This window comes from Chamaea fasciata, unplaced genomic scaffold (genome assembly GCF_029207755.1).
Source record: "Chamaea fasciata isolate MVZ Bird 193981 ecotype frontalis unplaced genomic scaffold, bChaFas1.0.hap1 SCAF_9, whole genome shotgun sequence".
In the NCBI taxonomy this organism is placed as follows: domain Eukaryota; kingdom Metazoa; phylum Chordata; class Aves; order Passeriformes; family Sylviidae; genus Chamaea; species Chamaea fasciata.
This window is the reverse complement of record NW_027094094.1, coordinates 18,661,183-18,678,532: the sequence shown is the minus strand read 5'-3', so window position 1 is coordinate 18,678,532 and position 17,350 is coordinate 18,661,183. Positions and strand designations below refer to the sequence as shown.

Here is a 17,350-nt window from a genome sequence, read left to right as displayed (position 1 = left end):
TATATCTCACAGTTCTCCTTTGCAACATTTTCCAATGGAAAATAAAGTAAGAAAATAGTGGGTTCTTAACGGGAGGAACAGGAGGGTAACAGAAAAGGGAGGGCTGATGGATGAAAGTCCAGGGGCAAAGTGTGTCTTCAAAATGGTCTGGAAACTGCTTTGGAGCTGAAGCAGTTCTTGATGGCTTGGACTGCAACTGCAAACCATGGGATGAAAATCAGCCTAGTAAATACTGCTCTTTTAGCAGAAGCAGAACAGTTCAGTTCCAGAGGAGAATTCTTTTCTTCCAGCATCTTAAGATGGTTCTGCCCAGCCACTCTAACAGGTTATTCTGAAGTCATTCAAGTTTCAGAGCAGTACTATGTGGAGATAACCACAGTCTTCAGAATCAGGGTGCTTTAGCCCTCCTCTAGTCCCAAAGCCCACTTCATACCATGGTGGAGTCTCCATGGCGGTGGTGGATCAGCTGTTCTGCTGATCTGCCTTGGCTGCCTCTTTGAGTTTTCAGCATGGAGGAAGATAACTAGAACAAGAAAGCTGCTCTCTCATTTCTTTTGGCTATTTTAGTTGTGGCATGGCTAAAGAGGAAGTACAGTGCTTTCTTCTTTTTATCTGGTGAGAGGACTTCTGTGATTCTGTGACATTTGTGGCTTTTTGCCTTTGCAATGTAGTATAATATATCTAGCATAGTATAGTATATCTAGCATATTAACCTTTGAAAGGAAGCAAGTACTGTCTGTTTCACATAAACAGTTAATGGCACTGTGGTAAAATTACAGTTCTGTCTTTTCCCACATACACAGATTCAGCTCTCTGTCTTCACTGTAATTACTTTATATTATACGTTGATGGGAATGTAGTCAAGACAGGAAGTGCCAGCCATTGATTTGTACATATATGCTTAGCCAGTCATATAAACTCTATGGATTTATTCCTGATTATAACATTGCTGTAGTGATCTTTATGTACTTCATAAAGTATTGAGAAGATGGAAGCTGGCATTTGTCTAGGAAAATGCACTGAGGGGAGGATCCTGGTATTATTTAATTTGTCCTTTTTTTTTCTGCAGTGAACTGCTCTGTAACCACAGTTGAGGTTCTGATAGGTCCCAAAGGATCAGTGCAGCTTTATCCCAAATTGGGAATGGATGTTTATAGGTCATTAGCCAGTTGATTCTAATCAAGCCATAGCACATTTCATGTAAGTGAGTGAAATGAAGCAGTCACGTGTGTCCAGGATTTGAAAGAGATTTTGCAGTATAAGCTTTGTAGACACTGTTTTTTCACTAAAAGATGTTCTGGAATATCAGAAAAACAACAGTTCAGTATACTACTTCTTTATTTTGCAGTATAAATTTTAATTTCACAAACTCTCATTATGATCACACAGAGGATGACCCATCTGCCCAGTCATTGATAAACTCTATCCCCACCACAGTAGATAGTAAGTATTGGGGCAAGAGTACAATAGATGATCATTATCTAACACAAAAAAAATCTCAGTGTTTTATGTTTGCCTTTACAAATAGATTACAAACAAACTGAAAGTACAGAGAGAGGTACTTCAAGCAGAGTTTGTAAAAGCCCTGGAGTACAAGCATCTGTTCCTGCTGGAACCCCTCAGGTGATAAGGACAGCAGCAGCAGGGCTCTCAGAGAATTAGTGCAGACAGCCTGGCATGTCAGAAGCCAGACAGGAACCAGAACTGGATGAAGTAGGTGCAGAGAAGAGTCTAATTTTGGACGGGGAGCTGTGTCCTTCCCTGTGTGATTGCCTACTCTGTTAAGAGCTGGCTGTGGTGGTTTTAAAAGCACCATACAATTTTCTTTTCTAAGCACTCTTCTCTCCATAAAGTATCTACCAAAAGTCTGAGTGTTTAATTCTCAACAGATTGAGGAATGAATGTCATTCAACCAGAGCACTCATGAGTGTGCGAGCGGGAAACTTGTCTTCACTTGGCTAACGTGGAACAAAAGAGACCTCATAATGTTGGGGCATATTTGCCAGACTGGTGATTACTGGGCTAATGTCAATGTCTTTGTGATCTATAATAGGCTTCAAAGTAAAGTTCTGCAGGATGGATGTTAAAAAGATGAATATCTCCATCCGGGCCAGACCTTCTCCTGCACAGACGCGTTTTCCTACAAGTGAAAAAAAAAAAGGTGACAGTGGAGAATTTTGCTGATAACTGATTTTAGCCACAGCTCCCTGAAAGTTCAGACATCTCAGAATGCACAGGTAGCACTGCAGTATTTTGGGGAAGCGTGAATTAAAATAGGAACTAAAGGTCTAGAACAATAAGAGCACTCAGTATGTGAAGGCAGTTTGAAGGCTCTGCTTGCTTATGTTCTGGTGCTGTTTGATGGTAAGTTTGAGAGACAAGTTGCATGGCTGAGTCCCACTTCATACACATCTCGTAGAAGGCATTGGAGGAGTTTTTATGTTTGCTAAAAAAGGAAGTCAGCTGGAACTCTAGTGCAGGGGTTAGAGCTGCCTGGAAGTGACTCTAGCAGATAGCCCCTGACATCACTGTACGGGCAATGGTGATGGAGCCATGTAATCTTCAGAGAGATTTCAGGAGAGGATGGTCTAGGATCTGAAACAGCAAGAGGTCTTACCTGTAGAAAATGGCAGGAAGTAGTCACTCTTTTTAAAGGTACCATTTGCATTCAAGAAATGTCCTGGATCAAATTTTTCTGGATTTGGAAATTCCTTGCTATCATGTAGGACGGAACTCAGCATAGGGAATATCAGAGTGTCCTGAATTAACCAAAAAGAAAGGTACAATAGAGATATGCTAAAGCAAGGAGGCACTTAGAAGTTCCCAGAGCTAAATAGAAGGGTACTCAAAGTTTAACCAGTTTTAAATGAACATTTAATGTGTGAAAATATATGCCATTGGTATGGCAAAGATGTTTTTTAGTGAATTTTAATAGTGAGTCTGTTTAGAGAATTTAATATTGCTTCCAAATAAATTACAATTTACACTGATGTGAAAAATAGAACTATCTTCCTCTTCATTCAGAGGATGAAAAAGTTTTTTTGGGTTTTTTTTTTTTTGTGTGTGTGGTTTTTTTTTTTCTAGTACAAGGGGTTGGACTCCATAACTTCCAGAATCCCCTTCCAAAAAAAAAATTCAAAATAATTAAATTCTGTATCACATTTCAATGCTTTTGAAAATAAATAAAATACAAAGAACAAAACTCATTATTGTTTCCAAGAGATTACAACCTTTCTCAGACACAGTTGAACAGACCTTGGGAATAAAATAGTCTCTGAACTTGGTGTCTCTTATTACAGCATGTGGGACATTAATAGGAAGGAAATCAATGTATCTCTGGATTTCATGGATCACAGCATCTGTATAGGGCATCTGGCTCCGATCTGCCATGCGAGGGCTTCGGTCTCGGCCAATCACGGAATCAATCTCCTTCTGCATTTTCTCTGTTAAGGAATCAGTAAATGTTGAATGAACAAGTCCCCCATCTGTTTGCCTAAACCTCTCTCCATATTTACGACGAAATTTGCTTTTAGCATGCCAAGAATATATGAATATACTTAGTACTAACATCTGCTTCCCGTGAAGACTACTAAGACTTACACACATTTCCACAGTGCACAAACGTATTTCCTTAGTCAGGGACTACTGCCACATGTGGTAGTGACAGGAATTGTCCAAATTAATCCCACAACCTATTAAAAAGTTTTAAACTACTTATTGCCATTACCTACTATCTCTGGGTATTTATGGAGAATCAGAATTGCAAATCTCAGTGTGATGCTTGTGGTCCCTGTTCCTGCAAGGAACAAGTCGAGTGTTGTTCTGCTCAAGGTCTCAATGGTGAATTTTGTGTCATCATTCCCTTTCTCCTGCAGGAAGATTTGGCAGAAGGTTTTGAATGACAAAGCCAAGAAGTTTGCTTAAAAAAATAATCCTGTACCCATAATGTAGGTTTATGAACACATCTAAGGTTCTTTCAAAAATATGACACTCACTCTCCAGAACACCAGCATTTATGGTAGATTTACTGAATAATATTATGAACATTTTTTAATATGGAAGGAGTATTTAATTATGTTAACCAAATTTGTCTTCAGCTTTTGTCACTTTGGCACATGTTGTTAATTCTGTGTTTAAAAATCCTTCGTTAGAAATTGGAGAGGATAAAATGAAGTCAATGTGTCAAGAAGATCAAGTTCCCCTCTGTATTTGCAAAAACTCAATGCCCCATCACAAGTAAAACTAAAAGATGTGATTCAAGCAGTGATTTCCATATAATCCGATAAATCTTTACTCTTACTGTACCTGTTCCATTTTATTAAGAAAAGCATCAATAAAATCTCGAGGACAAGTGGGATCCTGGGTTTTCTGGTGTTCCATTACAATATCTGTTGTAAATTTATCAACTTTTTCAAAATTTTTTATCAGTTTTTGATGGGGTCCAGGTAAATAATCCATGACAGTTGGGAAGAAATTATATAGCTGTAAAAATAAAGGGATGAAAAAGCACATTCCTATTAATGTGGATAAAACAAAATGTTCCCCAATTGTAACTATGAAAATGGGGCAGTTAAACTGTTTTGGAACAGTAGGTTTTTCTTACTCAGGATTTTATTGTCATTTACTTTATGGTTTCACTGCATTCAAGGATTTGAGCAACTTTTGCAATGATAGCCTTTGGACATACAACGGCAATTCCATAAGGTAAAGAAAAAACATCAGGAATTTATTTACCTGCCTTTTTCACTTCCTAATTTTTTTTTCAAATTTAGGAAAATGCACTGCAATTAAAAACTAATAACATGAATAAATATTCCTTAATAAAATATTATAATAACTAACAAATGTATTAAGTAAAACCACACACACCTGTGTTTGTATAGAGGACTGGAGCTTGTTGTTTTCCTCTATCCAATCAATTAAAGTTAGAAATTTCTCGTCCTCGTAGTCAAACCGATCCCCAAAGACGATGGAGCAGATGATGTTGGAAACGGCATGGATTAGGAAATTGCCAGGGTTGAGGGGTCTCTCTGCAACAACCACCCAAAAAGGGTTATCTTGCTATCAGTATTTAATGGATCATCCCCTCCTCTGACACTACAGGGTAGTTTTACATTCTCTGGAGATCCAGAATTTTGCACTCCTTTGAAAGGACAGTGAAGGGCTTATCCAATTTATTCTTCCCTCTATCTCCAATTTATTCTGGTTCAGACCAGAACACTGGTCTGAGTGCCTTAGTTCCTCTTCAGCTAGCACATCCCTGTCTGTCTAATGGACTGTTTATTAGAACAGTCTAAAGCCTAAACATTCCCACAAAATCCCAGTGAAATCATGGGGACTTTGCCTGAACCATGTCTTTAGGTTATTGCACTCTCCTTATGAACTTTATTAGCATAACCTCAGTTATATAGCCCTCTCTTTGGGGTTCAAATGCCTGTGATCAAAGTCTAAGTTTGATAGCACAGCTGCATAACTCCTGTGAAGAGAATTACGGTGTAAGCAAAAAGCAAGATTAGATCCAAGACAGAAAGGAAAAGCTACAATTACAGACAGTGACAGGGTGCATTTCAAGGTCTCAAGATGAAAAACAATAAAATGAAAAGGTATAAAATCCTGAAAGAAAACCACAGAGTGAGAAAATGTCAACTTGGTAGCACACTATTCCAATGAGCAATAGCATCAATTCTCTGCTTGACTGGTGACTCCATGGCCATTGAAGACTCAGCAGATGTTTCAGAGGTGGTGAGGATAAAGCTGAATGTAAAGATTAAAGCTGAATGTAGAAGATAGTAGTCATAGCTATTTATTAATTGCATTAAATAATGAATTTATACTTTTTGCTTGTATATATCTTGCTTGTAAAACCTTTTAATACACAATAAAAATGCTGTAATAAGGTGAACCAGAGTTAGTGGCTTGCATAAGGGCATAAGAAATATATTATTACTGTGATAGTCAAAAGATAAAAGCAATGCAGCTGATTTATAAAACAAATGTTTATCTGTGAAGCCAGGCTGAATTTTCTAGTGGCTAATGGAAAAAGTGATGCTTAACCATTCTTTTAGATCCATCTCTTTTTCCCCCCTTGCAGAACAGGCACACATTGAGGGCTGGCAATGAAAAGAAAGCTTGGGGTCCAGGCTGGTACTGTGCCACCTTCAGGGGACACACTTTGAAGTAACACTGACTTACATACTACCAGAAAACACATTTACAGGTTGAAACCAAGTGGGTAACCTTATACCCTGCCCTCAGAAGCAGCTTATATCTCTGTTCCCATTGGACAGCCCCACCAATACTGGGACGTATTGTCTAGTGTTCAGATGGACTGGACCTAACCCCAAATATCTGAAAATGTGTTCTCTGGTCACCTACTTCTTCAGGATCTGTTTACATTGAGCTGCAGGAGACAAGGTGAAGAAGAGCTTACTTGGTTACCTGACAGCATCCATCACTTTCTTCATGGCTAAATTCCATCAAACCCTTGGCTCTGTGGCAAAGCCATTCCTTTTGCCACTTCCTGTCTTGCTCCTCAAGCAGAATAGGTTAAAAGGTGCTTTCCAAGCTTCTCCTACTTCTATCCTCCATACTGTCACAGTGCCTTTGATTGACCCACTGCCAGGACTGACAACTTTGCCTACAGAGGCAGGGAGCGGAAACAGCAGTGGTCATATGCCCACTCCTTGAGTCAGATTTTGTGAAGCAGCCCTACACCCCTCATTGTCTCATTGCAGATATGCACAATGTCTCAGCAGGCACAAAGTCCTTATCATACCATGTGTGTTCTTGATCCTCTCCAGCAGAAAATGAGCTTCCTCCTGGATTCGCTCCTCAATGCCCTTTTTCCCCATCCCAAAGTCCCGCAGGGTGGTGAGTGCAAATCGTCTCAGCTGCTTCCAGGTCTCCCCATTGCTGGTCACAATGCCTGGGACAGGGAGGAAAAATAGACCTTCGTGATGAAACAGGGTTATTTCCCTTTAATGGAAACTACACAGTAAGTACTCAGCATGCAAAGACACCTCTCTGTGGAGTTACACTGCAATTGCTATCTACCCAAAACTGTAACTTCTCTGCAATTCTGAAGGTGACAAATTTGATCCATCTGTCACAGCTCTTGAATACAACTGACTTTATTCCCAGGATAAGAAAAACTATGTTAGGAAGTAAGTAAGAAGTAATGCTGAATTGGTTTTGGGTACAAGGCCTTTACACTGACATAACCAAATAACTCAAATGTTCTGCTGTGCACCTTGATAAAACATATCATTATTGACAATACCATTGGTACTGCACTATATATATAATACCATGGAATATGTGCTATAAATGCCATACCAGAGACTGACCTGCTGAATAATCTCATGACCTAATCTGGACTGTGGGCCTTGCTGGGTCAGCCAATATTATCTTTGTTGTGCTGTGGACTTTCTTTTGCTGGTTCCTGAGTTGTGTGTATATTCAGAATATTTTCAGAAATGGGAGAATGAATGTAAGACCTTAGAGGCACATTTAATGTACAAAATTTTAGCCAGAGCTTGAAGCACACCGGAAATAACAAGGCACACAGTGAAGCCATCCTGGGACCTTGAACGGTTCTCCAGGGCACCAGTTTACTCAAGGGTCCAAGTAATGAGCTGGGGTTTCGGCCTTTAATTGCTAATTTGTCTGCATAAAAGTAGTAAATGAAATCTACCGTTCCTCCCTGAACTTTCCTCTCAGCTGTTTTTCTGAAGCTCTGAAAACATCTGTTTTGCATGCTGGCGATACCAAGGACGTACCTGTGCCTTGGAAGAGTTTTTTAATCAGTGGTAGTATGCCTCTTCCACTGAAGTCATCTCCTTGATCAACCAGAGCTTCTTTTACAACATCATAGCCATACAGCACCACAACCTTTTGTGGGCCCAAATGTACCGTGAAGACAGAACCATACTTCTCACTGAGCTGTAGGAAAGGTGAGCACAAGGAGCAACATGACAACATGAGTGATAACCTGTGATGTTTTTAACAAAGAGGCCTGAGAGGTGATGTGTCATTGTCCCAGCACTGTTGAGACATGACATTGATTAACAACAGTGCAGAGGTCTTTTAATTATGAGTTACAGACAAAGGAAGAGGGAATCGTACAAGAAATAGGGAATATGAACGGAAATGGCGAGTATCCAGTCCAAATCTGAGAAAAGAAAATAGCCCTTCACAGGGCTGACAAAACATTTAAGAATGTTTTTGTGAAGGGCATAGTGGATAACAATTTACATGAGCTCGACAATCAGTTATATGCACAATATGGAAGCAAATGCCTAACGGGTTTTGACCACAAACAGCAAAACCGTCTCTCAAGGGGTATTTTTGCCAGATGGGTGATATTAGTCAGGGGAGGGAATGGACAGCACAATTCACCTCCAAACGTCTTTACATCAATTTCTGCGCTTGCTTCTTCCACTACCAGGAGATCCTACATATCTGCTAGGGAGCAGAGGCAGCAAAATAGAGCCAGGCTCTTCTCCCAAAAAAGGGCCAGGCTGTGTTGCCAACATGGTGAGGAATTGAGCACAGGAGGATTATACTGCAACAGCATCAGTGCCTGGATTGCAAATCCACTGCAAATTGTAGTACTGTGGTACAAATTGTGACATCGGCACAAAACTCATTTCAGTACAGTTATTGCAAATATATAGACTGACCTACAATATATAGACATATATATATATGTATATATATACACACACCCCTGTAATATATAGACTTAGAAATGCTATAGATTATTGCAATTTATAGACTTAATAAGCATGTATATCTGGGAAACCTTTTGTTTCTGTTTGAATCCAGCATTTGGTCAATGCAAATTAAGCTTGTGAATTTAGCTGAGACCAGCGGGACTGGATTTTCTTTTATAAGCCATGAAGATAACATAGGAAAGAATAAGACAGTCCCTTACCTTTTTCATGCTTTCAGGCAAATTCCATGGGTTTATCTGGAGCAGGTTTCCAACAATGGGGAATGCAGTAGGACCAGGAGGCTCCTTCCCTTTTTGAGATCTGGTTCTCCATGTGGCAAAAAGAAGGCATGAGATACATACCAGCAAGAAAATAGTGGTCCCTCCCAGGACCTCCATGGTGGGATGAGGAAAAGAACTCAAGTGTCAGAAAAGCCTGATGCTGGACCTGTGAATCCGTGGTTATTTATATGCTGTGGTGCCAAAGTACGTGGTTGCAATTAGCCAATAGTGCCTTGCCATTCCTATTGAGATATGAGTTTACTTATTAATCTGCTCATGGTAAGAATGAATGTTACTAAAACTGACTTTGTGAGTTATGTAATAGTCCTAAAGCAGTGGTAATTAAGACCTGCCAAAGCTCCGGCAGGGAAACAAATAAACAAGGGGTGAGAACATGTGTAGAGTGGAAGATGGTAAAAACTGTAGCTTAAGAAGGGGAATGGAAGTATTAGTGGAATAAAAAAAATAAATAGCTTTCATTACCTTAGGAAGTCTCTGTGTAATAAGAAAGGGACGTGACATTACTCTCACGGTAATCCTGAATGAGAATCTGCAGAAGAAGATTGGTTATCTCTGTTTATCTCTGATCTATGAAACTGGTGCTCAAAGACAATGCAGTGGATAATGCTGGCGAGAAAAAATGAAGTGTGTCAAACACTTACAGAATATTCTGAGTTGGAAGGGAGCAAGAAGGATCATCTAGTCCAGCTCTAAAGTGAATGGTCCCTGCAGGGATCAAACCCACAACCTTGACATTATTAGTAGCATGCTTTCATCAGTTGAGCTAAGTTCAGTATGAGTTCTCTGCAGCAAAATCTCTCTGGACAGTTCCATTTGAAACAGCTTTCTCTTTTTGATTCTCCCTCCTCCCCCTCCCACCTTCCCCTCTGTTTGTGAGAAGCTTTGTATGTTACAGCCCCAGACCCCTAGCAGGGGAGAGAAATCCTCATTGCTATGCTCCCTGGGTAGGTCTTGCCCCACAGAAGAGCCTTTGCCCATCACCCCAGAGGCTGTGGTCACACTCTGACCACTCTCCTGCTCTGCTTCAGACACCTGGGTCTCTGTAAAGCACATACTGACAATGGATGAGCATTGAATTGGTGTCAGTGTCCTCTGGCAGTGCCTGTTTCTCTTTACACACTAGAGAGGGAGCTCATCCAGATTTTCAGAAAACTAATGTCAGATTAGGGGTATCTCACCCCAACAACCATGCCAGGAACCATTTCAGTCAGAGAAACACGCTCTTCCACCTGCCAAGACTCTTCCCATCTCGTTCCATCATTTCACACATAGCCAAAATTATTCTGACCCCTTGGATGCTGTGATGCTGGAAGGATGTGTTAAAATGCATATAATCTTATATATTCTTACATATCCCATATATAAGAATATACATCCTATACATAAAAATATATATCTATATATGTATCTCTAATCTCTTCTTTGTCTCCCTGGTAATGGTAATGGAAAGTAATTTGTCTTCCTGCATGAATTCTTTGGCTTAGAACTTGAGTCCACATTTGTTCAATCAGTTTTTGAGTGTTCATGTGTACAAAAATAGCCAAGACATACTGTAAACACTGCACTTTGTTCTCTACTGAGTTGTCAAAATTGGGTTTAAGGATGGGAGACTTTATCTTTAGCCCAGTTAGCTGAGTACTAGCCGATTTTACAACTGTGAGGAAAGAAAGATGTCCTCCTTAAATTTAGATATTAAAAAGGTGGGTGTACAAATGAACTGACAGTCTCCCCTGTTAGTGGGGAAATACTGATACTTCCAGAGAACAGATCATCTCACTTTGCTTATGAACTTTTTTTTTTATGAAATGAGTCAGTCACTGAAGAAGTTTGTTTCCCCTGATTAAAAGGGAAGGCTCTGTAGACATACATATTTACATGTCTGTCTGCTAAGGATCTGTTTTGAGGCAGATTACTCTAATACCCTGATCATTTCTCCTGGTCCTAATGGGTTTTTTTATCAGCAATAAATTCTGCAAATTCTAGTACAATGGGCATTACTCTGAATACTCCACACCAGGGTATTTAAAACCAGAAGTGGACAGATGAGTGAAATTGAAAGGAAATTTCTAGGCTTTGGAGGGACGATTATATTGCTGAAAATAGTCAATTTTATTGTCATCAAGGAAAACCTCTATTTGTTTGCTTTTTCTTTTCCTTTACTTTTGTAGATGAAGTGCCTTGCATTCCTCTATTGGCAGCCCTGAGGGTAAACAACTGCTGTGAAGCCTAATGCACTGGAAAGCAGGGTTTTGCTTGCAGCATCATCCCACATCCAGACATGGCTTTTTTATTATTTATCTAATTACTCACATAACCCCTGAAGGGTTTCAAAATGGTGTCGGGAATAAAGCCAGAGCTGCTTGGAGGGATCCATGAGTTTAACTGGGAAGAGATTTAACTGCCAAAAGTCTTGGGTCACCTCTGATGACAGAATCAGGAATCACTGGAGACTGAAGCTGTCTGAAAGAACATTCTTCTGTGGCAGCCACGTTTGGTTTTGCTCTGTTCCTTGGGAACTAATTTTTAAGCTAGGGTTAGAGTTGGACAGAATTCTGGGCTGCCTTGACTATTGGCATTATCCAGCATACCCATCCTCGGGTTCCTATGTCCTTACATTAAAATGCGACATTTCACTGAACGTTTTCATTGAGATGTTTTAACCCCAGCTTGACAGCTGAGCACCACAACTGAGCACCCCAGCTGACAACTGAATACTCACTCTCCCTCTCCAGAAGGATAGAGGGGAAGAGAAATGGAACACTACAAGTGAGAAAACTCATGGGTTGACTTAAGAACATTCTAATAATTGAAATAAATAATGATGATGATGACGATCATGAGGAAATTATAAAAATGAAACTCAGGAAAGACAAGTAATAGAAACTGAAAAGAATTGCTCACTTCCAACCAACTGATGCCCAGTCACTGCTGAACAGTGTCCCCCAGCCTATTTCCCTCTAGAGAAAGAGGCCATATGGTTGAAATATCCCTTTGGACAGTTGGTATCAGCTGTCCCAGCTGTGTCTCCTCACAACTTCTTGTGCTACCCCAACCTATTTGCCGACAGGGTGGTAGGAGCATTAGAAAAGACCTTGAGGGTGTGCAAGCACTGCTCAACAATCACTAAAACATACCTGAATTATTAGCATTGTTTCCAGCACAAATCCAAAACACAGCCCCATACCAGCTACTATGCAGAAAATGAACTCTACCCATCCAAAACCAGGACAGCAAGGTGGCACAGTAGCCTGTGGAAATCATCTTGCCTGTTCTGCTGTGAATAGAAGCATCTTAGCTACTGAACTTTTACTACTTTCAGACAGGACTTTCCTTAGTGCTGTGTAGAAAATACAATATCAACCTCTGCCTTATTTTAGGCAGCAATTTGACAAAGGATCTGCCATGGTCAGCAAGTATTAAGCTTCAGTGATATCTTCAGTATTCAACAATTTCTGTGAAGCCCATATTTGTAAAATGCTACACGTTGTACTAGAGATAAGATACAAACCACATTGTTGGTTTCAGGTCACAGAAATCACATTTGATCAGGTAGATCAAAAAACTTGGTTAAGCATTTATGTATGAACTCACTAGACCCAAAACATTACTCAGTTGTAAAAGGATGAAGTCAATGAAGTTCATCAGTCATTCGCAATACATGGCAAACTGCTCTTTAGTAATCAGAAGGGCAAGGAAACGCAGTTGATAACAGCCTTTCATTGACCTGTGCTATGACTCCACCAACAGTAAATTGCTGTGTTGCTGCAATACCCCATCATCTCTCAGTAAAGGTGCTTAGTTCTAGACTGTGGTCAGCATAAAGAAAGAACATGCACTGCCCCAAGTGTGGAAAAAAAAAAGAGTCAGGAAATGGGAAACATCAGTCAGGTGCTATACATGGTAAAAAGAGGCACAGAAGTGAAGAGTGAAGGCTGCCAGTTTCAAAGAGGGTGTCTGAGCTTAGCAGATTTCCTGAGAGCGCTGCTCTCAGCTACCTGCATGAGCAGTTGAGCTCCTCCTGACCAGCTGCAGAACCACTGTGGAGTATAGCAGGTCATCCCAAAGGTCTGTGCTCTGGGGGATAAAGCAGCTAAGGGGCAACATTATCAGCTGTCCCCAGCTGGAACAGCGTCATCATCGGGCAGAGTGCCCACCGTGCCTTTCCAAAGGCTGATCAGGAAATCTGCAGGACAAACAAGATTTGAGCACAGACCTGCTCAAACTCGGGCTAGGGCCTTAACTAGAGGCAATTTGCAACTTTTGAAAATTGCTTATCATAATCACAAAAAATCATGGAAGCATATAATTTGCTGGTACTCTGTATGCTCTGAAAACAGTGCATATCATGAAGAAAAATGATAACAGAAAAACTCACCAAATAAATTAAAATCCAAGAAGAATTCAGTAATCTTCAAGTTCAAAACCTTTGTTAAGACTTCATGATATCAAATAACTACAGTCATAATGGAAACAGATGATAAATCATGCATCTAAAACACACAAAAAAAGCAGTAACTGATGCTGACACCAAGTGATAAAATGTATGCCTTCATCATGCCTTTCAGTCTTGCCAGAGACAGAAGCACAGAAGTAGCAGGGAGGCTAGAGAAGATAAAGGAGGAAATCAAGGAAACACAACAACCCCAAGAAGTGACCTCGATACAGTGGCACAGCCAGCGCTGGGCCTTTCTAGCAGGAGGATGGTGGTGGAGGAAGAATCCTCACCTTGGTGACACCATCTCCCTGTTGGTTGTGCAGACAGTCAGGAAATTCAGGTTTTTAATGAAGAAAAGAAACTAGCAGCATTTTAACTCCAAGTTTACAGGCATTGGTATCTGTGAGTTGGGCTTTTCTCCTGAAACATGCCAAATTACAAGCAGTGAAAGTGAAAATCACGTTTCCCTACTCTAATTGGTAAGCAAAGAAATGTAGAATAACTTGAGAAAGAAGAGCTGTGCCAGAAGATGCAGGAAAGCAAGAGAAGTGTGTTTACTATCCAACAGTCAAAGAGAAATGCAGAAAGCCCAGGACAGTGAGGAGGGCACTGCCTGGGAGGGACCTTTCTCTACAGAAGTCAGTGCCAAACTGGTGAGTATGTAGTGGTGCTGCGGGGCGCAAGGACAGAGACAGCTGAGACAGGAAGACTTGCCTTGGCCAAAGACCCCATCAATCCCTGTGTGAGGGCCTGCACCAGCTACATGGTGGCAGAGGGAGAAGAAGGAATTGCAGGGTCAATGGGGAGTCAATCTCTAGAATATCTTCACTATCTGCTCATCACAGTGAAAAGCAGCCATTAAATGCTCTGGCAGTGCATGTTGAGCCATTGCAACTTTTTCTGCCTGCATCCCACAAGAACTTGCATGAACTCAGAAGCAGTATCTGGGTAGCAGATGTACGGTTTGTTTTCCTGGAGGGACACAAGCAGCAATGGCTTGAAAGTTAGCATAAAAGATAAACTAGTCAATGAGCCAAGGGCAAGGTTCATTTGATTGAAACACAATATGTGACTGCTTCATGGTCAAGTGAGATTTTCTAAGCTAATCATTGTACTGGGGTTCCATTTAATGTGTATTAGTGAATGGTTCAGAATTCAAGGGGGCCATCCTCTTCCATGGCAGCAGTCTGGATACAGGGATTGATTCTGGCGCCCCATTCCAAAGCATGAAACAAGCTCCACCAGTTCCCCCCTTACTACAGGTTTCATGCATGGGATCACTGGGTAAAGAGGGCCCATGTAAAGACTCCCTGCTTCAGGTGTCATCCCTGTCTCCCTCGAGTGCGAGTGGCTCTTCCCTGCCTCCCAAGCACCACCTTCTCCTACACAAATCACCTCCCCTGGAAATGGTGATGCCTAATGCATTCTCTCTCATAAGCATGAAAGATGTCCCCTATCCTTTTTCATTTTTTTGGAATAGTGAAAGAGGAGAACGTTAACTGTGATTTATTTTTCTCATTTAAGAGATGTGAAGTATATGATATTTCAATGAAAACTTGTCAGAAAAAAAAAGAAAATATCGGGGTAGGTACCTCTTCCTTCTTTCTCAGTGACTTTCAGATAAAGTTATTAATTGAAGTAAATCTCCCAGGAGTGCTATGGCAAAACATGCAGAGTGATCCACATGTGGTACTGTACAATACATTCTCTTAGTGTTCAACAGCTCAGAAGACACAGCTCCTAAAAGCAAAACAAACATTGCTCAGCTTAACTAATATTTCATAAGGACTCGGCAAGAAGGATATTTGATTTATCAGTGCAAATAGGTTGGTTAAATGTTTCTTAATGAACTCAGTTAATCTGGGCACCACCTGAAAGATTCCAGCATCAGACTTTGTAACTAGGTTTCACTGAAAATGAACTTCCATGACCTCTTTCAGTGTTCCATGACCTTTTTCATTGCACCTTTCATGTAAGGTACATTGACTCATTAGACTAAGAGCTATTAAAGATGACTTATTATTTATTATTTGATCCAGATGTACCTGCATACCTGGGAGTTCCTAGAGATCATCAGGCAAAGGCCTTCCTAGAAATGTTTCAGCCTTAAAAAAGGAAAAAAACAAAACAACAAAACCAACCAAAACCAAAACCAAAAAAAACCCCAACCAACCAATCAACCACAAAAAAACCAAAACCACAAAAAACCCACAAAAAACCAAGAAAACAACAACAAAAAAACAAAACAAACCAAAAAACAACAACAACCAAAAAAAAAACCCCACAAACAAAAAAACCCCCCCGATTGTCACCCTCTTATGAAATAAAGAGATTTCCCTAGCCTGAATACTGAATTCATCCTTATGAGAGGTTTGTGTCTGTCCTGGAGGCAGAGTAACTCTGCTTTCCACAGGTCCATTTGAATATCATTTGCAGACTCCTGCCTGGGGGGAAAAAGCTATTGAGGCAGAAAATCATCAGTCTAACCCCTAAAAGCAGGTCCTGAAGTTTGAATGTCTCACAGACTGTGTACTTGAAGGCCAAGAAAAGAGAAGACTCTAAGCGAAATATGAGCCCAGAAAACCAGCTCCAAGCAGCACGGAACTGCTGTTATTCCCCATAGGAGCCTGGTCAGATGCAGAGGTCTCCAAGTGCTGCTAGCAGGAAACCTCAGCACAAAAACCTGGGCAGCAAACAAGAGCTATCTGGGGGTAGCAGGTACACAGGGTTGAAAGAAAGTAAGTGTCAGAATAAAGGCAGGATGAGGGCACAGCCTGTGAGCAGCAGCCTCTGGAAGCAGGGCTGTGACCCCCCTTCTGAGACCCTGCAGGGGACTGTGGCCTGCAGAGGAGGAAGCAGGAGGGAGAGATACTGGTAGGTGCCCTGGAATGGAGTCCCATTTCATTCCATGGAAAGACATGCTGTGCTACTGGAAAGAAAGGGATGTACAAAGATCAAGGAGGCACTTCTAAGGTGCTTCCCCTTCCGCCCCTAAGGGAACATATATCTTGGCTAATATAAAGAGCAGTTGAAAGTAACAAGCAAATTTAAATGAGACAAAGCATATATTTATAAAAATAAATACTGCTAGCTGGATAATGTCTAGCCACAGAATACCAATTTATAAAGAATTCTAAACTACTTGCTTCAGCCATTGTTTTTCAATTTGATTTTTTATTGATATATAAGAAAATTTGAATCTACTGGAATCATGTATATGTATATTCTCACTCTATCGGTGTGATAATATGATAAGTTCCTTATGTCTGGACTGGGTTAAGTAAATTTTGGAGGGGGGGGATCAAAAGGGTAATATTAATTCCTTTCTTTATATGTTGTTTCTCTTACCTCTCTCCTTTTTCCTCTCAACCCTTCAAGGGGAAAAAAAATATATGGGCCTTCTCTTATACCTCAAAAAATTAAATAACAGGCTCCACAATCAAGGGGACATTCCTCTGCTACTTTTCTACTGCTGGCTGTCTTATCCCACATCCAGAGTGGAGTTCACACTGTCATGGATAAACAAAGTGATTTCTCCAGATGGCCGCTAAGCAAGTTTTGTGCTGGAGAAGGTGAGGTGTTGCAAATGTGCTGGTTCCTCAGGTGCTCTGTGGATCCTCTTTCTTTCCAGGCCTCTGGCCAGGCCCATTATTAGCCTCAGTGACGGCAATGTGCTCTACAACAAATGGCCAGGTGCAGTGTGATTGCACCAGTGGAGGGAGGGCATACTGACCCTATCTGACACACCTGAGCCTGCAGCACTGGGACATGCACAACCTGCAGAACAGCTATAGAAATCTGGACAAACCTGGGAGATGTTCATTTAGCGCTTTTGCTGAAAGTCATACACTCCTTGACACAGTGATTGTACTGAGAAACTGATCATTTTGTGCTCCAAC

General features: G+C 40.8%; 1 protein-coding gene across 1 annotated transcript; it reads right to left on the bottom strand.

Moving 5' to 3' along the window:
* Window positions 1-1,320: 1,320 nt before the first annotated feature.
* On the bottom strand, window positions 1,321-9,163 carry LOC136294011 (cytochrome P450 2H1-like). The gene is made up of 9 exons (XM_066191297.1): window positions 8,936-9,163; window positions 7,779-7,941; window positions 6,776-6,925; window positions 4,870-5,030; window positions 4,306-4,482; window positions 3,728-3,869; window positions 3,256-3,443; window positions 2,618-2,759; window positions 1,321-2,140 (listed from the first exon to the last, which is right to left on the bottom strand). Exons 1-9 carry the CDS (start codon window positions 9,110-9,112, stop codon window positions 1,959-1,961), a joined length of 1,482 nt encoding a protein of 493 aa, XP_066047394.1. The 5' UTR covers window positions 9,113-9,163; the 3' UTR covers window positions 1,321-1,958.
* Window positions 9,164-17,350: the final 8,187 nt, after the last annotated feature.